The sequence below is a fragment of the Cydia splendana genome, chromosome 13 (assembly GCF_910591565.1).
Source record: "Cydia splendana chromosome 13, ilCydSple1.2, whole genome shotgun sequence".
NCBI classification, from domain to species: domain Eukaryota; kingdom Metazoa; phylum Arthropoda; class Insecta; order Lepidoptera; family Tortricidae; genus Cydia; species Cydia splendana.
This window is the reverse complement of record NC_085972.1, coordinates 18108149-18132230: the sequence shown is the minus strand read 5'-3', so window position 1 is coordinate 18132230 and position 24082 is coordinate 18108149. Positions and strand designations below refer to the sequence as shown.

Here is a 24082-nt window from a genome sequence, read left to right as displayed (position 1 = left end):
GTCACCGGAAGACGCTGGATGCGGGTCGCTTCCAACCGGTACGTATGGAGGTCCAAGGGGGAGACCTATGTTCAGCAGTGGACGTCTTATGGCTGAGATGATGATGATGAAAAATGTACAGTTAATAGAATGGTCCACGAGCCAGGTTGTACTTACAGTCGACGTCAAAGATATGTTTACACTTTTGCACCTTACTCCTTTGTGATAAGGCGAAAAATGTAAACATATCTTTGACGTCGACTGTACAAACGTCAATGATTCTCGCTCGGGCGATAATATTTTAAAATGAGTCAGAAAATTGTGACATGATACTCATGAGGAGTTGTTAACGAGTAAGAGAGTTAGAGAATCAAACGTCAACTTTTAACAACCAGGTATCGGATAATGTGCGGAGACGTTCAGTACCACTTACGTGCGAGTTTCGCCTTTAAAATTCAGATTAATAAAGTACTAAAGGTTGTCCGGAAGAGATCGCTCTTTAGCGATAATGTATTATTTGTGTTTCCATGTACATTTATTCTGAGGTTGTGCAATAAAGAGGATTTGTATTGTATTGTACTAAAAGTATATTATACCTGCAGATCCTCGCTCTCGCACATCCGTAGCCTTTCCAAATAGTCATCCAGCTTCAGCGAGGTGAACTCGTATTGTAAGTGCACTCTGAAGTTCATGTCCTCCACCGAATGCACTATGATGTTCACGAACTGCATGCACGCCACCTGAAATTCAAATAAATTCAATTTATTCTTATAATTATATTCGATTTCGCGTTTTTTTTTTGGGAATGTTATGGCATGGATGCTCTTATTTTTTTAAATTCTTTGTCCTTTATATCAAATCGCATTTAAAACAAAACTAGAGACAGGTACAGTGCGTCATATAATAACATAGAGGCTCCAGTGCCCGACACAGCTCCAATAATCGTCATTTTCAATCATAATGTCATAGCAATAAAGACAATAAAGTTGACAGCAAGGTGTCGACTATTGGGTCTTAACATGTCGATTATTGGGGTGTTTACGTTAGTAGAAATTAATTAGGTTACGATAACCGCTTAACCACCAGTCGGCCCATATGCCTGTTTGCCATCGACGTGGTATAAAAAAAAAGAAAGAATATACACTCACCATAAATTCAATATGGAAGTGTTCATAGTTCATAAAGTAGTCCATGAGCGTGTGGAACCGCCTCGGCTCGCCGGCGACCTCCTTGAAGTTGTCGAACGCCGACAATATGATCTGGTGTCCACCTTTCACGAGGCATATGGCGGCGAGGAGCTCCAGCACTAGCGCTTTGGTGCGTAGCGAATGGTGGACGAGGGAGAGAGCTATGCTGTTGATGGCTTCTCGGTGTTGGATTACCATGTTGAAGCCATACTGGAAAGAAAAAGGAAGTGTTTAGAGTCTTCTGTTCAGCTTGGATGAAGAATCAGGTTTTTTTTAGTTTTATGTCAATGGGAAAACGAAAATAATTTATGTAGACTGGCAATTAATCTTTCCGGTCTTTGTGCCGATCCCGGATTATCCAGCTACCTAATTCACGGTTTACGGTATGTTTTTATTACATTTTACATGTTACGAAGCCATGTAGTGATTGTGACAATAGTTAAGACTCATCGTTCGTCATCCCTTGAATACCACTTGGTGGCAAATAGATGGCCAAGATTAATTCAAACAGATGGTTGGTTCATTTTTTTAAACATTAACTAGTAATTCCCTTCTCAGATATAAAATCATCAAATTGCATGAAAAAGAGCTGGAGAAGGTTGACCGGTTCAAATATCTAGGTCACATTATCACGAGTGACCTAAAGGACGACAGTGATATAGAGAGGGAGCGTAGGGCGTTGGCTGTTCGGGGGAATATGCTGGCTCGCAGGTTCGCGCATTGTACAGGGGAAGTAAAAAGAACCTTGTTCAAGTCCTTCTGTCAATCGTTTTACACCAGCGGCCTGTGGGTTAGTTACACTCAGAGAGCACTCAACGCCTTACGAGTCCTCTATAATAACATGTTTAGGGTCCTGATGGGACTCCCTAGATTCTGCAGCGCATCTGGAATGTTCGCTGACGCCCACGTAGAGGACTTCCACGCCGTAATGCGCAAAAAGATTGTGTCTATTAGAAGCAGAATCCAGGGTAGTCCCAACAGCATTCTAAATATGTTAGCGGATAGGCCAGACAGTCTTTTGCAAAGACACTGGATGTCCGCACTAATAAACCCCCATATTGGGGATGTTTATTATATAAACTAACCCAGTACTGCACATAAAAAAAAAAAAATTGAAAATTTTGTTGTTCTAAATGTGAACTTTAATAGCTGTCAATAGAGTTGAATATTATATCCGCCATAAATGGCTTCGTGTGCGGTAAGGGGTTAAATAAAATACCTGTATAATTTTAGTATAAGTACCTATGTAAGTACAATTAACCTAGTTTATAAGTAGCAGATTAACAAATGTGGACTGTATTTGTCTGAATAAAGAAATTATTTATTTATTATTATTATAAATGGAATTGGCAAGGTATTACGTCTACCGTATCCACTCATAGAGGTGGGCTAAATTAACTAAGGAATGGTGGTAGACATAGATGGAGGATGGGTGAAACGACCTGAATGCTTATCTCGAAAAATGGCAAGAGATTGCTCTAAAGCGGGAGGAGTGGACATCGAGGGGTGAGGCCTTTGTCCTGCAGTGGGCTTTAAAAAAAGAAAACCTCTCTGGATTAATTGATACCTTATTGTTCATGATAGCCCGCATGCACATGATGCAGACATGTATATCGTCGGTGGAGGCGCCCATGTTGAGGCGCGCGGCGTGGCGCGTGCGGCGGCGCGCGGCGGCGGGGCTGGCGGCGCCGGCGCCCGCGCCCGCGCCCGAGCACTCGGCGTCGGTGGAGCGCGCGCGGCGCCGCCACGACGCGTTCAGTGTGGAGCTGTTGTCGGTCGGCGCGCTGCAGTCGGAGGTCGTTGTGTTTGCACCTGGAAAAATAACACACCGATCAGTTAAATTTTTCGTCAGTCGTAAAAAACAACTAAACCTACGATAGTATAGCCCAGGGGTCGACAAACCACGGGTCGCGAGCTGCATGCGGCTCTTTGGAGTTGCAATTGCGGCTCTTCAAGACACCCAAAGCACTTAGTTCTTAGACTACTGAAATCCAGTTTTATGACTCTTTGAGATTCCTAAAACCGATGATCCTTATTGCGGTTTATCCATCTCTTCAAATGTTTCCCGATCCCTGGATAGAGTGAATACGGATAGCCCTAAATTAGTAGCATCAAACCCCAATTTTCCAAGTCTATGTCTCAAAGAAAAGGATATGACAATACAATATTAATGTACAAGTAATTCGCAAAGCACTTAAACGTCGTGTTGTGTAGGTAGGTATGCGGTTCTATTCTATTAAATGCTTGTAAAGTGAGCGTTTGTAAATTCCCTTCACGTAAAAGGTGACCCAGACGATAATATACTGTGATTTATGGGCCAGACGTGATAAATTAAGTAAGGAGATGCGGGAAACTAGGTTAGCCGGGTTCAATCACAAGTTTTGCAAAGGAGGATTAGAAAATGTACGAAAGATTTTGTAAGCAAAACGTGCATGGAGAAATATAGTCGTAACGCAGTAAAAGAGTTAGATATTAAAAAGTTATTCGCTATATCCGAAAGGTATACTGCAGGCTACTAGCGTATTGTTAAAGACAAGAATTAGGTCAAAAAACTCTAATAGAAACCTGGTCAGACCAGTGTCTTATATTCAGGACGGAGACTTCTCGGTCTATCATTAAGAAGGGAAGTCCACTGTGCACCTGTAGGAGTCTTATTTTTTGTAATGATACCAGTAAAACCACAGTATTAGCAGGAAATTTTGTAGACCAGTAACCTTTCTTGGAACATTTGGCTAATTCAGTCAGTCTTCAATAGTTTTTGCACGCGGACCGCTTATTTATCATATCACTCGTACCTATGATACTGACCTTGGTTGATGCCGTCGCTGGACTGGCTCCGAGCGAGAGCTATCCTCTGCTCGTGCCGCATCATGCTGAGCCGGAAGCTGAGGTAGTCTATCAGCACGTCCAAACCTTGGTTCTGTTCGTTCAGGAACTCGCGAACCCATCTGGAACACAACCATGTATTGGTAAGGTTATACTGTTGCTCGAGGGTTAGTCGCCCAAAAATATCCAGCTGGATGGTTGTGCTGTTTAATTCTTAGATTTCAGGCAGTCAAAGCATGATTTCTTTGCATTTTTGAAATGAGGAAGGAGGGTGTGCGTCGATGTGGGGGAGGAGGGCTCCCGTACAATTCCTCGGTACCGGTGGGCAGAGTATATCTAAGTGAGGTAATGACAGATACTTTTTCGAACACTCATACCTCTTTGCCAAATATATACCACATGCCGAATAATGGTACTAATTATTGATGTAATAAGTATTATCGTCATCGGTTCAAATCGTTAAAGTTTTCATAGGGCAATTGGTGTTTTATCTACTAAAAATAAAATGAAATTGTAGTTACTCTATGTGATTGGTTCGGAGTGATATTTCCAAATCCCTAAGAACTTGTGTGGATGTAGAGTCGCCGACCATTTTCCGTTTCTGTAAATAAAAAGAAACAATAATTATCTTTCTTTCTTTCATACTAGGCATACGCAACGAGTATAAGAATACGAGTACTAAATAAGTAAATGTTGCTCTAATATCGGTAAGACATTTCTCACAAAAACCTTCTACAAAAAAAAATGGGATCTATTGTACCAAACTTATTGAACTAATCTTGGTTCCGTCCGATATGGGCCTAACTATTCCACTCAGCTCAATTATGTTTTATCTGATAGCTGATGCCAATATGTAAAAGTCAAATGAAACTATGAACCCATTTCTCGAATGGTATTAGACTAATACTGCACGTGTATTGTAATGTAACGGACCAAGGAAACATCACATAGATCCGAACATCAGATTCCATTTGCAAATTAGACTCGTGACCTGAGGCAATGGGAATTCATTGTTCTGCCATCGACGTATCTATACCATACAAATAAGTTGGATTAGAACTCCTTATATGTAGTCTTTCATCTCGGACCACCACGTTTCTATCATTCACTGATCACAAATAAACCGTAGTGAGACGACATAAGGTCTGTTTTCGGTCAGATTGTGTTGCTGTTTTGTGTCGAGGTGTAGTACAAGTATGATAGAAGGTCAATGACATTCGGCAGGTGAATACATATATGATTTGTTACAGTGGAACAGATGTTTTGCCGGCTCTGCACGTTTGAGAATTAACGATACGGCCGCACCAACGCATATGGGTGAAGCGTCATTTGCATAGGCATAATTCGTTGTACTGTATGCATCCGCGGACATTTGCAAATTTGTACATCCAAGTTGGGATTGGGATAGTCAAATTATACATGCACTATTTTGACAAAACCTTAGCACAATAATTTCGTTATTAGGATTTGGCTTTGATATATTATGTCTGGCTTTGATACCGGCTGGTTTGGCTTTGATACCGGCTGGATAATCTAACTGGAAGCTAGGCAATGCTAGTCTTATGACCCTTCTCTACTCAAGTAGCGGAGAGGCTGACAGTCTTCATTCACACATCGCCAGGCACACACTGTCTCCTAATTTTCTGTGTTGGGTTGAATCCCTTTAAATCCATATACGATACGATAGTTGAGAACAGTGTACCCATTTAGTAGCACTTGCAGTTAATGATTCATAGACAGGCGCCGTCGGCTTTTAAAGTACCTATACCATGTGCTACTAGTGTTCCTATCTTTATTGAATTACAAACTGCGGTTAAGTGGTTCCTTACTGGAAGCAAATATATCTAACGCAAAACAATAAGGACAATTATTGACAGGCATAGCGCTAATCTGACACATAGTCCACTGGATGAAGGTGAAAAACGAAAAAAAGGCAACCCGGAGGACCTCTAATACCAATTTGACTTAACGCGATAGGTTGGCTGCGCTGCGTAGCCTGGATATATCGACTTATAATACTTTCTGCTTAGGTATGTAGTTATTAATATTGTCTACAATGTTACGCCATACGGTTAAATAAATAACCCTCAAACTATTGACGTTCTCTCCTCGTTCGAACGCCAAAATACTTCGGCTGCAAGGGGTCGCTTTCAACCCTTAGTTAACAATCTACTATTTATGACCGATAACTAGTACAGAAATATAAAAATGTTGTTTACCAAAACAAATTACGAACACAAACAAACAAATAAGCATTCAAAAGCATCGTATAAAACCATACTGGCGCCAGCGAATGACAAAAGCAATAAAAGAATTTCTAAAGACCCGATAAGACGCCAGGTAAGAAGTCAACGGGAGCGGTATTCGACTTTTTCCGCTTTTTCGCAGCTTGTAAATACAAAATACTTAAGACGAAACAGGAGCTGAGTTTTAAATATTTTAGGTAAATATACCCGTCTCGCTAACGGAAGCGGCACCTAAAAGTAGTGCGATAAGGACAAGGCGAAAAATCCTGCGTAAAAATCTCAAAAATCGAGGTTTCGTACTCCTCTGTTTCCTCCTCCAAAACTTACCACCAATCGTAACCAAATTTGGAAATCTAAATGATTATGAAATGATCTGTGTCGGACCGTTTTGCTTTTTTGGCTAATTGATATCAGTTTTGAATGCCACGCCTCTCATTGCGGCATAGTCAATTAGGCCATTTTGGCCATTTTTGAAGCGCTCTAGTGCCTTAAAAAACAAAAATATCAAAAAAAGCAAAACGGTCCGACACACAGATATTGACAATATTAATCTGTGTTGAAAAAATCATTGCTCTAGCTTCCAAAACCACGGAGGAAAACGAGGAGTACGTTTGTATGGAGAAATGACCACTCCCGTTGGCTCTTAATCAGCGTAAGATTTTTTGGGTAAGAAGAACATGAATTTTGATAAAAACCTTTACTTTGTACCGGTTGTATCATCTTCTGGGCTCTCAGTAATTATACTTATTACTATGGAAGTTAATGTTGACCTAAACCACGCTGTTTATGACCTCAGGTTATTAAACAGCTACCAAATTACAGTAATTACTACGCAATTTTATGGGTCCATTTCACTAAATGAGGGGTAATTATGGAAAGTTAAATAAGGGGAAATTATTAGACAATTAACATAATAGATTAAATGTACAGTTATGTTTTGTTGACGTTTATATATACTTTTTTTTGTTGATACGTTTTTGGTCCAGGGAGGGAAGGTGATGTGTGGAAAATAAAGTAAATTATGGTTTTGACACATTGTTGACGAGTATTCGTGGTATCGATCTGGAAATATTGAATATTTTATTAAATATTAAGAAATCATAATAATTTTCTTCCTTTTTAATGATATTTTTATTATTGCACTACGTTAATATCTTCTTAAGCTCGTTTTCCACAATTTCCACCTACTAAACGAAAGGCCTCCAAGTTCCCTTACGTATACAACATAAATTTCAGTTTATAATTTACATATTAATACCTACCTATTTCTTCTTAAAATATCACAATACAAAATATGTTATTAAAATCTATATTTATCAACAAATATGTTTATATGTAAACCTGTGTTGTGTACAATAGAGTGATTACTACTACTACTACTAATAAACAATACGAGAACAATGTATATAAACAAGGCAACTAATTTAACAAATTATTCAATGAATGCGCTTACGGACGCTAAACAGAATCGGCCTACTTCCCATACAAAACGCTGATGGCGTATTTATGCCCGGAGACCTCTGACCGGCGTTATCTCTCATAAATATCTAATCGGCAACCATTCGGAAACACACGAGTGTCATTCCCTTCGCTTGGTGAGCGCGGACGCTTGAGCAAACCAGTAAGGGCTTGGCCATGCTTTGCTTGCAGGGGGGCGAGCAGGGAAGATGAGCCATATCCTATGATATGGCTACTGATATCAGTAGTATCGCGTGTAGTAGCGTTATTGGTGCAGCGTTGACGCGGACGATGGATACTGTCAGTTCCCTGGATAAATTGTAGTAGTAGTAGTAGTAATCACTTTATTGTATAGGTACACAACACAGGTTTACATAATATTTACAGAAATAAAGGTTCCCTGTAATTGGCTGTCGTTTTCCTATTCTTTTTAATTATTCTGATAGAGCTTGGATTGCTAGAAAGTCGAGTTTTGATTTGACTGTTATTTTTTTAAGCTATTTTATGGAAAATGATCAGATGAAAATCGGCTTCCTAAGAATGAAGTATTAAGAGACATAATGTTTGTAAGTGACCAAGTGACATATTCTTTGCTGGAATGCTCCTAATCTAAGAGGGTGCCTATGTCTATGGTGGACTTCGACAACAGATAAGAGCAAAGAGATGGAGATGGATGGTCATTAAAAGTTTGGTAGCCCTCCAGCGCTCTCGAATCACACATATTACGGATCAGTACAGTCACTCTAACACTGGACCACCCATTCTTTCAAAAACACTATCTAGACAGTGAGAATACAATAGAAATTTATCAATTAGCCAAAACAGTCCCTAATAACATGTGAATAAAGACCATTAAGGCAGAGCTGTCTCAAACGGGACTTCCAGTTGACCCGAAGTTAAAATGTCACTAGTCACTACAACCGTTTGTTGTAATTTATCAAGAAACATGGTTGTCGATCATGTTATGAAGACGAGATAAAGATTAAAGACTTTGCATTTGTATACGTCGTTAGGATTAGCGATAAATTGTCACTATGCTGACAATTACTACTTAGTTGGTGTACCTATATTAAGGTACTGGTTGTGGAGTTAGTGTGTATAATCATTTGCACTTCCGTGCTACGCCATGCAGCCTGACTAAAACACCGAATCGATATTTTAGATTCTAGTACTACGGAACCCTAAAAACGTGTTAAGACTTCATTTCCAGGAATTCGATGTATACATTAGAAATGCCTAAAGATTTACGTATGCGTAGGAAATGAGATGTATCAGATGTATATAAAGCCAAAGTACCTACTAAGATCGAAACCAACCACGTAAGTTCACATGAGTCTAATTAAAATGTTCATGAAATAGTCAATTTTGCGAAGGTAGGTAACCGAAAGTGGCCATTATATGTTAAGACTTAACTCCTCCAGGGACTATACATCAGATTTAAAATAGTATATTGGCGCTTCTTCAAATCTTCATATAATCTTCTTCTTCCTCGCGTTATCCCGGCATTTTGCCACGGCTCATGGGAGCCTGGGGTTCGCTTGACAACTAATCCCATAATTTGACGTAGGCACACTAGACTAGTTCAAATCTTCACATAATAATTACTCTTTACTCATGAGATAGCTCTTGCGCGTTGCAAAATCGCCGTTAGCCGCCGCGGTGTTTTTGCATTCGTCCCGTTACTGTATAGCTAATTAGCTAATCATGTTATTGTAAATATCATTTAAAACAAGCATTCAACAAGGCGGATGTAGTGTTCAAATCAATGGATGTGATCTGCGAGTGTGTGGTCAGCGCTTGTATTTGTGTAATAGGTGTTTCTATAAACAATAACAACGTTCATGGTTGTGGCTGCTCTAAACGAAAATCTTTCAGCTGATTAGTAAACATAGTATTTTAAGTAAGTAGTTATTGCAAAATTAGACTTTTTTTCTTGACAGATCTATTCTTAGGGTTCCGTACCCAAAGGGTAAAAACGGGACCCTATTACTAAGACTCCACTGTCCGTCCGCCTGTCTGTCACCAGGCAGTATCTCATGAACCATGATTGCAGTTGAAATTTTCACAGATGATGTATTTCTGTTAGTGTCCGACCGAAACATGTTTTTTTGCCGAAACCGAAACCGAATGTTCGGCTTTGGCTCTAGTTTCGGCCGAAACCGAAACCGAAACCGAACCTTTTGTAGACTTGTTAAAATCGTTGAAAAAATGTTATAAAACCGCTTTTACACACATATTATGGGCTGTCAACACCCAATGTCCTTGAAATTGATGTTACTAAAGCAGTTTTTTAAGAAATTTACTAGAGCTAGACCAAGATAATTCTGCAACGATTTGGATAACACACGCAGTGCAAGTGTTATTTTAAACGTCAACACTTCTATGAAATTATGACGTATAAATAACATTTGCACTAGTTGCACTGCGTATGCTATCAAAATAATTGCAGAATTTTCTTGGTCCAACTCTATTCATTCACCAGTCAAGCCAACATTGAGATACAGAGTCAACCAGAAACGCGAGCGCAGCGAGCGCGAATTTTTTGTTGACAATATCGCAAGGCCGGGTACCGATCTTCACCTAGGCCTAAACGTCCGAAGTGCCCCAGTGAGGCGAACTTTCATGCGAAGTCAAAGCCGTGCTTCAGGCTTCAGGATAAGTAGTTGAGCACAGACTCCAACCATTCATCTTCCTCGCGTTATCCCGGCATATTGCCACGGCTCATGGGAGCCTGGGGTCCGCTTGACAACTAATCCCAAGAATTGACATAGGCACTAGTTTTTACGAAAGCGACTGCCATCTGACCTTCCAACCCAGAGGGGAAACTAGGCCTTATTAGGATTAGTCCGGTTTCCTCACGATGTTTTCCTTCACCGAAAAGCGACTGGTAAATATCAAATGATATTTCGTACGTAAGTTCCGAAAAACTCATTGGTACAAGCCGGGGTTTATAACCCACGACCTCCGGATTGAAAGTCGCACGCTCTTACCGCTAGGCCACCAGCGCGTCTCCAACCAATGTCCATTGTATTAAAAAGCGAGATATTTCCTTGAGCGCTGGTGCCGCTGGTGGCCTAGCGGTAAGAGCGTGCGACTTTCAATCCGAAGGTCGCAAGGTACAAACCCCGGCTCGTACGAATGAGTTTTTCGGAACTTATATACGAAATATCATTTGATATTTACTTTTTGCTTTTCGGTGAAGGAAAAACATAGTGAGGAAGCCGGACTAGTCCTGATAAGGCCTAGTTTACTCTCTGGGTTCGAAGGTCAGTCTGATGGCAGTCGCTTTCGTAAAAACTAGTGCCTACGCCAATTCTTGGGATTAGTTGTCAATTGGATCTCAGTCTCCCATGAGCCGTGGCAATATGCCGGGATAACGCGAGGAAGATGATGAGTTTTCTTATTATTCCTTTGCCCAGGCCCAGTAACATGCGACAGTGCTATCTCATTTACTCCGATACAATTAGACAGTGTGCGCGTTATAGGTATTAACAACCTCTTAAGACTGCGTCGACCGTCTAGAGGCGCCCTCATTAGTGGAATTGTGTTTTATAATAAACCAATTACATAATTTCTGTACCTATACATGAATCAGAATATGTAGGTACATATTAATATTGTTGTCCTACTTATTCCCCAACTTTTGGTCTTAGTTTAGTTTCATAGTACGAAGTACCATTTCGTAAGTTTCGGCCCGGCCGAATGGTTCGGCCGTTTTTTGGCCGAAACCGAAACTACAGCCGAAACATGATTTTTTGGCCGAAACTGGCCGAAACCGAAACCGAAACCGAACCTTCGGTCGGACACTAATTTCTGTTGCCTCTATAACAACAAATACTAAAAAGTACGGAACCCTCGGTGGGCGAGTCCGACTCGCAACTGTCCGGGTTTTTTTATCCATTAGTTTTCACACGCGTCAATATTTTTTTACAACTGATGCTTGTAATGTAATTTTTTTTGTGATAACTTATCACAAAAAAATAATCTTAAATTAATGTATAAAAACTAAAAAGTATTGTGTGTCGTTATCGTTACAAACAAAAACACAAGAAAGCTAAATACACGAGAAGGAATTCCAAAACCTCAAAGCAGCTCATACTAATTCTTAGATCCGTAAACAGATAACTTCGTGACTTCCATATGAAACAGGAAGAGATTTTTACAAAGATTACACTCCGTTACACCTAACGTTATCGTTTAAGTCCCCTGTATAGTTGTGTCCTTAGAAATATAGCCCTTATTACTTGGTATTTGGTATCAAAGCCTGCTAAGGTAATTTAGCCGGCAGCGAGTCCTAGATCGCCTAGCGACCGAAATCTTCTAGGGTCACAAGGCGTTAGGAATTTGTGTTTTTTTGCCCGGAGTGTACAGGATTAAAGTACAAAATAATGAAAATATCTTGAGTATTTGTTTTGAACTTTTAGAAACACCGTAGGTAAGTATCAGAACTATCAGAAGCTTAAAACAGTATTAGAAAAAAGAAAGGTATAGGCTCTTAAAATTATGACTGATGACTATAAAAACCTGCTCAGCATCTTACGAACTTTAAGAAGAATTAATCAGTCCACATAAAATTGAGCCAGTTAAAAATCTCCGGGCAGTTTTCAACCATCCTTCACGAAAAAGTCTAGGCTACGTTTCCACCAAAGATGTGCGAGGATGCAAGGGATTATAAACTGATATAGATAACATACACTTAAGAAAAAGTGACCAACTCCACCGGACGCCGAGGCGAGAACTTGACTGCGGCGGCTCATGGCGCCTCATGGCGCCTCATGGCGGGAGGGTGGACACTTTTTTGGCCAATTACAGTTTATAATTTATATATAGTAAAGTGACTACTGAAAAAACATATCAAAAAATATTTCATTAAATAATTTGATTTGTTCCCTAGTTGGATGCGAGGGATGTTTTTGTATGAACTAATAGAATCACTTCATTTACCTATCCTCGCTCAGCGCAGCTCTAGTGTCAGCATTCTTTTGGTTCTAAACAAACATCCCTCGCTACGCACCGCACATCTCTACACAGAAACAATATTATAATTTATAAATAAAGCCGGGACTAGAAATGTGTATCCGGTAACCCTAGCATCGGAAAGAAAGCCTAGCCCTAGCCCTAGGCACCGGGCCCGTAATTACCTTCGCTACCTTATTACCGATTGTCTCCGTAGATTGCGGGCAACCTTACTGATTTATGCCTCATTGTCTGAGTAACGGCATCCTTTGTAGCGTTATGGCATTCCTTTATGATTTATTGAGCAAAACGATACGTGGCGGATAGCTGGTCGCTCCTTAAATTTTAAGTACAGCTATGAGTACCTAACTGTTACTGTAACTAAGTTTAACAGTAATGCTCTATTGCGCGTATTGGTATCACGCCCGACATACTTACGATTACGAGAAATATCTTAGGGATTACGCTCTTTTACTTGTTTAAAAGAGCAGCGTAGGTATGATTCGCCGTTGATTTTCGACAGTTATAACAAATAATAAGTTTTTATCTGGGAATACGTACCCTGTGACTCCTGGAGGCCTTCGGGTCGAGGTACGTCCTGAGTTTGTTGAGGTAGTGCGTGGGCGAATCCTTGGCTTGGACCATGTCCTGGTCGCAGATGATCTCCCATTTCTTCTCCAGGTCATAGTTGCGAAGTAGTTTCGCCTTGTCGGGCGGTAGGTCCATTGAGGCCTGCAACAAGAAAAAAATTTAGTAATGGAAATTCATGTGAAATTACATTACTGTTGGCACAAAAACTAACCTTTAGAAGGGAATACCATAAACCCTGGAATACTTTTTAATATAGAGATATATCTCTACAGTTCGCGTTCCAAAAATATCTGACAGTCACAGTCACCCAATTGTTCTACATACAATAGACATATCTTTTTGATTTTTTGTGCTGATTCTACTAAACTAACTAAACCATTAATTAGGATTGTATTAGTGTTACATAAACATAACGTTGCACAATAAAATGTGTTATTTGACAATATTGAAAGAAACAGAAAATAACAATTTCCTGCATTTTAAGTATTTTAACGCGTAAAAACCCGACCTACGAACTCCGATGACGAGTCACATAGTCCTATAGAGGTCACCAGACGGAAAAGTAGGCTAAAGCTACAGTAGGTACCTATTTGTAATTACACAATAAAAAAACAAGTGCGAGTCGGACTCGCGCACGAAGGGTTCCGTACCATAATGCAAAAAAAAAAAAAACAAAAAAAAAGCAAAAAAAAAAACGGTCACCCATCCAAATACTGACCACTCCCGACGTTGCTTAACTTTGGTCAAAAATCACGTTTTTTGTATGGGAGCCCCATTTAAATCTTTATTTTATTCTGTTTTTAGTATTTGTTGTTATAGCGGCAACAGAAATACATCATCTGTGAAAATTTCAACTGTCTAGCTATCACGGTTCGTGAGATACAGCCTGGTGACAGACGGACGGACGGACGGACGGACGGACGGACGGACGGATGGACGGACGGACAGCGAAGTCTTAGTAATAGGGTCCCGTTTTACCCTTTGGGTACGGAACCCTAAAAACTAACCAGTAAAGATTATTATCTTTACCAATAATAAAAGGACATAAAGTCGCTTCGACTAAAATGAAATTGAAAAGTAATCCACCTTGAATCTATTTACACATAATTTAAGAACCTGCGTTTACTGAATTTTATTACTAGCTTAGGTAAACTTTAATAACAGTAAGTTATTCCAAGTTTTACTCAATGCTTAGCTGTAATTAACCGAAACAACACAATGTTATGAATGAGCGAGTCTACTTTCGGCCCAAGGATGTAAAGGCGTATTTTTAACTCGGAAGGGTGGAGTATTTCTGTTCGGCTGCAGTCCATAAAAAGATAAGCCATGATTGACAGCCAACCGTTAAATTTACTACATATGGGTCGACATTTTACATTGTTTATTTGTTTAACTAAGATATTTTTGTACCTTGTAGTTTTATCAACATTGCCTAAATGTTAATAGGTTTCAAAATTCATTTTAGTATAATAAATAACTCAAGGACTATAATCTTTACTATGTTTTACATTTAATTTACCAATTTTATAGAGTTAGGGTCAATTGCACCAAACCGCCTGTCACCGTTAAAAAATAAGTATTTCATTGTACAGTCAAGTGTAAAAATACTGGTGTAGCCAACTTATTCAAAAATATGTCCCATAGTTCTTAATTCGCTGACATAAGATCTAAGTATGGGACATATTTTTGAGATGATTTGTGCACCCATATTTTTACAGTTGACTGTATACACTTACATGTGATCTCACTGCCGAGTGATGTTGATCATTCCGTCAATTTTGGTTGGTACAATACAACTGGACCTTATTCGCAAAGATATGTTATCGCCAGTCAAGAAATAGGTATGCCACCTGTTCATATCCTTCCTAATATCAACAGGAGTGATTTTGGAATCGTTATTTTTAACGATTCCGTTCCGTCATAGACCAAACATGTAATCATGCCCAAAAGGGTATAAAGTGACAGCTGTGCATTGACGAGGGTTCCAATTATAAGATCCCAACTAAAATTCAAATAAGCGCGACACACAAGAATGTCCGGACATACCAGAGGGCCTAACGAGAATACGGTTACCAGATACAAATTTAGAATACAAAAGGCCAAAATTCCTGACATGTCAGGAAAATTCCTGTCATCTGGTAACCCTAACCGCGAACCACGTTCGACGTGTTGCGTCCCTGTCACGCTTACGTACGAATTTACGAGTGCTACAGAGAGGCAACACTTCGAACGTGGTTGGCGGTAGGCCCTTGGGCTACTAAAATCCGATGCGTGGTGATAATAATATATGTGGATAGTTTACTTGAGAATACTCAAGTGGACGTCTGGCGTTACGTTTACTTAAGGTGGGATACTTACTTATAAAGTTTCCTCGTTATCGTACAAAAATTCATGAAAATATCATTGTTAATCATGGTCTAATAAAACATGGTCTTCTATTCCCAGAGTGACACGGGCCTACGTCACAATAACATTGCCACTTTATTTCAACATAACATGTTACATGGGTACATTATACCTATGGTTAATAAGTTAAAATATTTCTTTATAAGTTTATAATTTTCATTTATATGTATTTTATCTTAAATTTTACAATAACACGTCATTTTTAATTATTCGTTAGCAATATCTTCCGATTCACGAAATAAATTTCAGACGTTCGGGTAACTCTGTTTACATTACTGGCAACACAGGATAGCGCTGTCACATTTGACAATTCGGATCTAGATAACTTCATGCCCTGCGGGCTCAGCACGGTTCCATTTTTATCGACTATCACTATGCGCGTCCCTTTCGCACTTACATACTTGTTAGAACGTGACAGGCATGGCGACAAGGGATAAAAACGCAACCGTGCTACGCCGCCTGACCGTCATCCTTGTCGAACGCGTGTTAATTGTTATTTCCTTCTCGCTCAGTGTCAGCAGTCGCAGTGTTTTCCAAACTTTTCACGTCGTAAGCTTGGTAATTAATGTGTCACTGTGAATTCGTTTTTCAAACGTTTGTCATGTATAGATAAATAAAGTTTAATTTAATACATTAGATTTGTTTTATTTTACTATGTTTCTACATGAATAACTTAAAATTAATGCCGTTAAAATAATTTTCACCGTTGGTTAAAATTCTCCCACATTTCAAAGTTTGAGAACCTGTAAACAGCATGATGACGTAGGCCCGTGTCAGTTAGGTCATACGCGAATCTCGGAATAGAGTACCAGGCGGAGTATATTATTATACCATGATTGTTAATAGTTTGCTTTTTATTACCATGAAGTTGACAGAAGCAATCAGAATAATCAAATATTATATGAATGGCCAGCGGACCTCAGGCTCCCATGAGCCGTAGCAAAATGCCGGGACAACGCGAGGAAGATGATATGAATGGCAAATTACATTTTAAGTATAGTACAGTTTTCATTGGATATTTTCCATGTAGTAAGTTTTTAAATAAGACCCAGTCCAGTTATGCACTACCATGAATTTACCTAGGACATCTCAATATCCATAGCAAAACCGTTTTTATACAAACATATAATTTTCTAAATTAAACAAAAGTAATAAAATTAAAATTGCTGCACCTTCTTTAATACGGACCCGAAAACGAGAAGTTTCACCTTAAACTAAAACAAGCCTACTGGCGATATGTTTGGTTACTCAAGAGCTCATTATTGACATTGTGGTGTTCAGACACGATACCGGCAACGTATCTAAACGAGGATCGTAGCATTGAACCAGTTCCCGAGATATTGCTCACTAACGGTACAGTTCGGGGTTCCAGGGTTGTACCAGACAACTTGCAAATATCTTCAAACCACCTTAAACGCCTAAGGCTGACGATATATTTGTTTTGGTTACTCAAGAGCTCATTATTGACATTGTGGTGTTCAGACACGATACCGGCAGCGTATCTAAACGAGAATCGTAGCTTTGAACCAGTTCCCGAGATATTGCTCACTAACGGTACAGTTCGGGGATCCAGGGTTGTACCAGACAACTTGCAAATATCTTCAAACCACCTGAAACGCCTAAGGCTGATGATATGTATGTTTTGGTTACTCGAGAGCTCGTTATTGACAGTTCATAGTGTTCAAACACGATCCCGGCTGCGTATCTAACCGAGACGTAGTATTGGACCCGTTACCGAGATATTGGCCACTATTAACGGTATGGTTCGGGGTTCCAGAAGTTGCAAATATCTCCTTTGGTTAAACGCAAAACAGAGATGGATACTAGATAGGTTTCTTCTTCTTCTTCTTTGTCGTTCCCTCATGACTGAGGATCGTGACCAACAACTATGTCCCTCCATTTGACGCGATCAAGGGCTATGTGGGCTGCCCTCTGTATGGAACCACATGCTTGTCTAATGGAATCCGATCATCTTGCAGGGGCTCTAGATAGGTTAAGAGTTAGTTTATGTTTTTTTAGATTGTTTGTACCTAGATTATTTTGATAATGTCCTCTCATATTGGCAACGACAGTCGTACTTATGTTCAAATCAAATGTGTTACTTAATACAGGTTTTGATCATTTCATGTTTTATTGTCGACATAACCGACAGCGAAGTCAAATAAATCAAATTATCACTACACCTTCTAAAACAAAGTCTCCCACCGCGTCTCTCTGTTTGTGTGTTAGTATGTTCGCGATAAACTCAAAAACTGAACGGATAAAGTGATTCTTGAGGAAGTTTCAGATGTATAATTTGTAAACCCGTGCGAAGCCGGGGCGGGTCGCTAGTACTTAATATAACTATAATTATCCATACCTACATAAAAATATGTGAAGTATTTTTCTTAGAAAATACATAAAACTGGTGTTACGTTGTAATATTTTATTGCTAAGCATTCTGTGAAAAGACAATAGGTAAGAAATGTAATGTATGAAGCAATAGCAAGAACATACTGCGCAATAAAAGGTGGACATGTATCGATGGCCCTTGTTATGATAGCTCTGCTCGATTGTACATAGTTTGTTCTGCGTCAACATTCTTCAATGATGAATCATAATTAATGACACTAAGCACTTTGTAGAATTAATTGTACATCGTTGATCATGATCAGTTATATTGTTAAGTTAATATGTAATCACATATTTAGTATAATCTACACAAACGTATTTGTTATGTCAATATATGATGATGACTATATTTTTATGTCACTGTAAAATGTTGTATTGATTTCTGAAAGAGCTCTTGAGGCCTATTTACAGAACGATTTTTTTATATATTTTTTTTATTATTTGGTGCAGGCAGACTTAGAAGGAGATGGCGGGACGACTTGGACCGATTGATGAGAAAATACACACAACAGGGTCGAATGGAAAAAACGAGGGGAGGCCTTTGCCCAGCAGTAGGACGCTAAAATAGGCTAATAAAAAAACCTCCGGTCGTCATCCGAAATGCCACTCAAGTGTAACATCATTCAGATTCAACAAGTCAACCGGGATAAATGTCTGTAAGAATTTCTTCTAAACGGAACACTTTAGAATATTGTAACCCTCTCTGTTCGAAGTGTGGTCACTGAACTTTGAATGCAGACGGCTATAATAAATAGTTATATGTAATATGTTGCGTTTCGAAGATATCTTCAAAAGACGGATTTACCACAAGAGCCTCATTTATCCAGGTTTACCTCATATGTATTTAGCCAACCCTACACAGTACACAATTCACGTGCCAGATCAAAATTTGTCTCCTAGTTAGTCTCGGCTAAAGACAAGCCACTTACACGCGAAGGATCTAATTGGTCCGCTGCGATACTTGCGATGGCAAATTGGCGGGCATTGTTCCTCAAATAGGAGAGGAATGAACTGGGAAGTTCGTAAAACCAGTAGGAGCAAGTTGCCTTTGGAATGTTTAGGTTTTATAGCGAAAGGAAGCGTTTATGGAAGACGAAAGCACTTGTCGGGTGCTTATATACCCGATACTTTTCTGGAATGCCCTTACAAGTGCATATAAGTATATGACGCAATTTTATTTAAAACTTCTGATAAATCCAAGAAGCCGATATTTGACATAATAACGTTTGATAACTTAGTTTTGAATTCAATGGTTTAATCCCTACATATATTTCGGCAGGTTACACATCTCCTCCCCGACAAATTAGACTTTTCTGTAGAATGCCCTGTAATAAAGTCTATGTAAATAAAATGCTATTCATATCATATGTTAAATGCGAAAGATTGAATGTTTGCAAAACAAAACGGGTTCCTATAAGAGATGAAATGGAACATAGGGTAAATTCATCCTCTAAGAGTTCGGAATTACTCACGCGAAGAGGGTAAAGGGGTAAATATAGCGATTTTCACGCGAACTAAATCACGAGCAGAGGCTGATGTTCTTATAAAATACCCCTTAGGCTGTCAGACATCGTGACGAGTTTGCCCAGGCTTAGATAAGTGCAACATATAATCTGCACGGATATTATCAGCGCACCGATACAGCACCGTGCACCGGCAACTCAGGAAGCTGCCGTAGGGCAACAGCGGCAACACAGACAGACCGACTATACCTACACATCTAGGCTGTAGAGAACCCACTGGCCTATCAAATGGTACCTACCTATGATGCTTCTTTATGGTGGATGCTTTTGGATACGTGGCGTTATTTTTTAACACTTACAAATAATCGAAATTAAACTTTCGTGACTCATATGAAAGGGATACGTTCGCCTTTGTACTGCCTATCCTGTGCCATAAATTTGTGTTTTGTGTTTTGTACAATAAAGAGTTTATACATACATACATACATATTTTAAAATATTTAAAGAACAACGGTTAGACTCACGTGAAATATTCGTCCTTATTGGCAGTGCACGGAGTGAACAGAAAAATAATAGAAGGAGCATAGAACAGAAAAATAATAAAAGCTCGAAATTTCAAAAACTCCTTGATTAGTTGAATTCTACAACATTTGAAAAAGTAACATATGTTTTAAATTTCAAAGTCCTACTTTCTATTCCTAGATCTGTCAGTAACTATCTAAGTAACGGAACCGTTTTACATATGTAAATTATAATGTCTTCGTTACTCGTGATATAATTATGAAATAAACTTCTAAAATTTACGAGAGCTTAAGAGGTTTTAAGCTCGCAATCTGCTTACTTTGTACTGAACCCTACTTAAGGTAATGTTTCGAACGGAACTTAAGTACCTTCCGTCTATAAAAAACGGTTTACTAGTTTCTATGCAAGTTTGCACCCAATGATATAATATATGTTCAGTTACCAAGCAGTTAACATCAGACCAAAGTCAATAAGGATTTAATCTGAGAATGAAGGACAATACTAATACATAGATTAAACTTAGAAAGAAAACAGTTGTAATTCTCTTCTTTGGTCGGACTGATAACTTCAATTAAGTATGAAGGAACTTTTGTCAGCTATATCCGCTTAAAAATTGTAAAAACCAATTCGCATTACTGGCACTTTCGAGCTGTGACTTTATGAAATTATTGACTTCCGTCGTAGGACCCCTGTTTGTTTTATTACAACGGAATCTTATTGATTATATTTGTGCCTATACTTTTTGTACAAATCTTAAACGAGATGTGTATCTGTATTGGTCTGAAAATATTGTCACATTCTTACTCCATAAGTAAACAATGAAATACAATAATTAAGGTACTATATTTCAACACCTTGATGATGTCTATAATGTACCAAATGTCAACTGTACGGTTACCATCAGTTTGTCACTGACATAAACGCCGTCGAGAACGTAATTTACTTTCTATATATCTCGCTCGCACTCGCATATTAGTGCAAACGGGATGTATAGAAAGTAAATTACGTTCTCGACGGCGTTTATGTCAGTGACAAACTGATGGTAACCGTACTGGTTCCAGAGTGGTGCCTGGTACTATCGAGTAACTTCTACATGCTTTAGCTGTGCTTTATGAGTTTTAAGCTTTTTGGGACTAAACTGAACTTTACCGCAACTTCAGCGTCAAATAATTCAGAGTAACTACAGTTTAATACAGACTACTCGGGTTTAAAGTGTTCACTGGTTCAAACACACCTTTATCGATACATATTATATGTATCTTTTAATTGTAACATTCTTTACTTGTAGTTTTTCATATGTCGTATCCTCTTCTAAAAGTGGCAAGTTTTCAGGTGATTTCATTTCAACCAACTTCTGCTACGTTACGAGGTCTTTCTTCATCTGCTACGATACAAGTAAATTGTATTATCTCTATTTTGGGTAACATTTCTCGAATTATTCTAACATTCTAACATGACCCCATTAAACCAGGTGTTTTATAGTCATACCTTAGGAAAGCAATTAACAACAATTTACTTGCAAGTATCATTTCTAATCAAAATTGGAATCATCAGTGACTCATGGCACGCATCTATTGCTACCATCTTATTTTCGCTGCTGTTAATGACTCGCTTTACTCTTAAGGCTTAAGTAACAAGGTTTGTTTTAATTTGCATTTCTTCGTTTGGTATGCAAATGGTAGTTTGTTTTAAGGCAGGTATTAGCATAAAGTGCTGTCCAATTATGGCCGTGCTAACACCTACGCTTTTTATGATTCTGCTTTAATCATAAGCTTTCTGGGTATTTTTTACTGGAGACGTAAATTAAGAATGTTTTGGGTGGAGAAATATTGCAGGGCTTATAACATAATGAAGTCAGAATATTACTCTCCTTGTTTATTAGGGCTGGTAAGTCTACTATGAAATAAGATCTGAAAGCATAATCCGTGGAACATAATATTGCGTATATTTTTAAAACTTTGCATTATGAGATTCCAGTTTACATACCTATAGATACAAAGTTTATAATTTAACTTCTAGGACTATGGGTTAATATTAAATTTTAATTTCATATCTATTTTTCTAAGGGCCACTTGCACCATCCCACTAACCTGGGGTTAACCGGTTAAACATGGAGTTACCATGGATACCAGTACAATTTGACACTGGGTTAACGGTTTAACCGCGTAACCCTGGGATAGTGGGATGGTTCAAGTGGCGCTAAATAAGTTAAATGTCCTTAGTGCCACTTAAAAGTTGCGATGTGAATGTAGTGTCTCCGTCTGATATGATATGAAATAATATGAATCATATGAATATTGAACACTTACATTTAATTTTTTGCGTTATCTCAAGTTCTCTCTGACAAGAGCAATTATTAATTTCAATTATGTTTGCGCTTCGGGTGAACGACCTGCATAATGATAAGTGTTTTGGCTAAGCGTGTCGATACAGTCTGCAATATGCTCGTAACCGGTCAACGAGTTATCAGAATTATAAGTCTTGTTGATATTTATTGAAATACATAGGTACTTAGTAGAGAGAAAGTAGAAAAGAAGAAGATAAAACTCGAGGAGCGGTAATAATCATATGACTTTTTAGGAAGCATGCATATGCTGTGTTCTTTTCTTGGAGATTAACCTTTTGAAATTTGCTCATTATAGGTAAACCTATAGCTTATTTCAAAAGAATCGATCTATATTATACACAAATTCTAACTAGTACCTATATAAGTTTCTTAGGTAGCAACAAATTGAATTTACCTCCTATATACGGTCTGCCGGAGAGTACAACACCTAGGGCAGTAAAGTAAGAAATGTATCAGGTGGAATTGTCGGCCGAGAGAGACATGTGATCTGATGCTTTCTTATTTACTGGCCGTGGCCGAGGTGTAATATACCGAGGTGTATTTTTCTGTTCGACGGAGCCGGAAAGCGGCATCTTCGTTTAGCGCAGCGTGCCGAAAGTTGACGCTTTCCGCACGGAGAACAGAAATAGTAGATTGTTAACCAAGGGATGAAATGATGCCTTTCACCCGAGTTAAACACTCTTACTTTTCATTTCGAATACGAGGAAAGGAAAATGCATGTGTTTTTTTAAACATGACTAATAAGTATACATTTTTATAGTATTTTTTTAGGGTACTTTCAATTAACAATTTAGGCAAAAGTATCGTTATTTATGGAATGGGGAGTCAAATATCAGAATGGAAATTGAATAACAAATCCATTCATACCCAAATTTCAATTGCTTATCGTAAAAAATTATAAAATCGTACTTGGAACATAAAATGCTCTAGTGCTTAAACGTATCATTTTCTGCACACCTTTTAGAACAACAATGACCCTCTTTCAGAGCATGAGAAATGAAAATTATAAGTATGTACAACTTGAATAGGGAATATTAGGCAAAGCTCTGCGTAGGTGGCACCTTTGTGGCACATACAGTAAACAAACCACATTGACACATCACACGTCACGTCAATCACATGGCCTACCGCAAAACAAGAAAATCGAAATATCGTTATCTAATCTCTATATCACTCTTGCATATTCGAGCGATAAAGAGGCAGATAACTAAATTTTGATGTTCGCGTTTACCGGTAGGCCTTTATTAACAAACCGCCTTGATGCATCAATGTCATATTTTATTGTCTGTGAAAACTTGTCAAAAAACTCTTTAAGGCCTAGTATGTATAAGTTACTCTAAGCTTTTACTCTATGTTTAGTGCTGCACTCTGGCGGCAGAACATTGCAGTAATATCCCCTATTGAACCCTCGGGGCCGGCAATGAGTATTTCCGCACATTTATGAAAACAGTTGCCTGCGTGAAGTCAAACTGTTTAATTATAAACCAGCCTCTAACCGTGAATAATTACATTTTCTACTTTCTAATTAGATATTTATCGATCGTCCCTGTGCCGGCGTAGGTAATGTTTGAACCTTCTCATTATATACAGACGAGTAAATTATAAAGACTTACATTACAACCAATTGGGTCCCACACCACACCCGGGATCGCGGCAAACCTCGACGGCGTTGACGAGATGACTTTGACGCCTTTGATAGGAACTGGTGGG

The 24082-nt window shown here is 38.8% G+C and overlaps 1 protein-coding gene and 1 long non-coding RNA gene across 2 annotated transcripts in view; one reads left to right on the top strand and one right to left on the bottom strand.

Moving 5' to 3' along the window:
* Nucleotides 1–24082, bottom strand: part of LOC134796245 (formin-like protein) — a 185763-nt gene that overhangs the window by 22681 nt on the left and 139000 nt on the right. Inside the window, exons 2-7 of the mRNA XM_063768291.1 lie at nucleotides 13214–13384; nucleotides 4514–4593; nucleotides 3975–4114; nucleotides 2734–2978; nucleotides 1128–1376; nucleotides 576–719 (exon numbers count right to left, since the gene is read on the bottom strand). Coding sequence (XP_063624361.1) covers nucleotides 576–719; nucleotides 1128–1376; nucleotides 2734–2978; nucleotides 3975–4114; nucleotides 4514–4593; nucleotides 13214–13384 — 1029 coding nt within the window. The remainder of the gene's footprint in view (nucleotides 1–575; nucleotides 720–1127; nucleotides 1377–2733; nucleotides 2979–3974; nucleotides 4115–4513; nucleotides 4594–13213; nucleotides 13385–24082) is intronic.
* LOC134796255 (uncharacterized) overlaps nucleotides 10994–24082 on the top strand; it is a 289712-nt gene continuing 276623 nt past the window's right edge. Inside the window, exon 1 of the long non-coding RNA XR_010144901.1 lies at nucleotides 10994–11090. This is a non-coding gene — a long non-coding RNA (uncharacterized LOC134796255). The remainder of the gene's footprint in view (nucleotides 11091–24082) is intronic.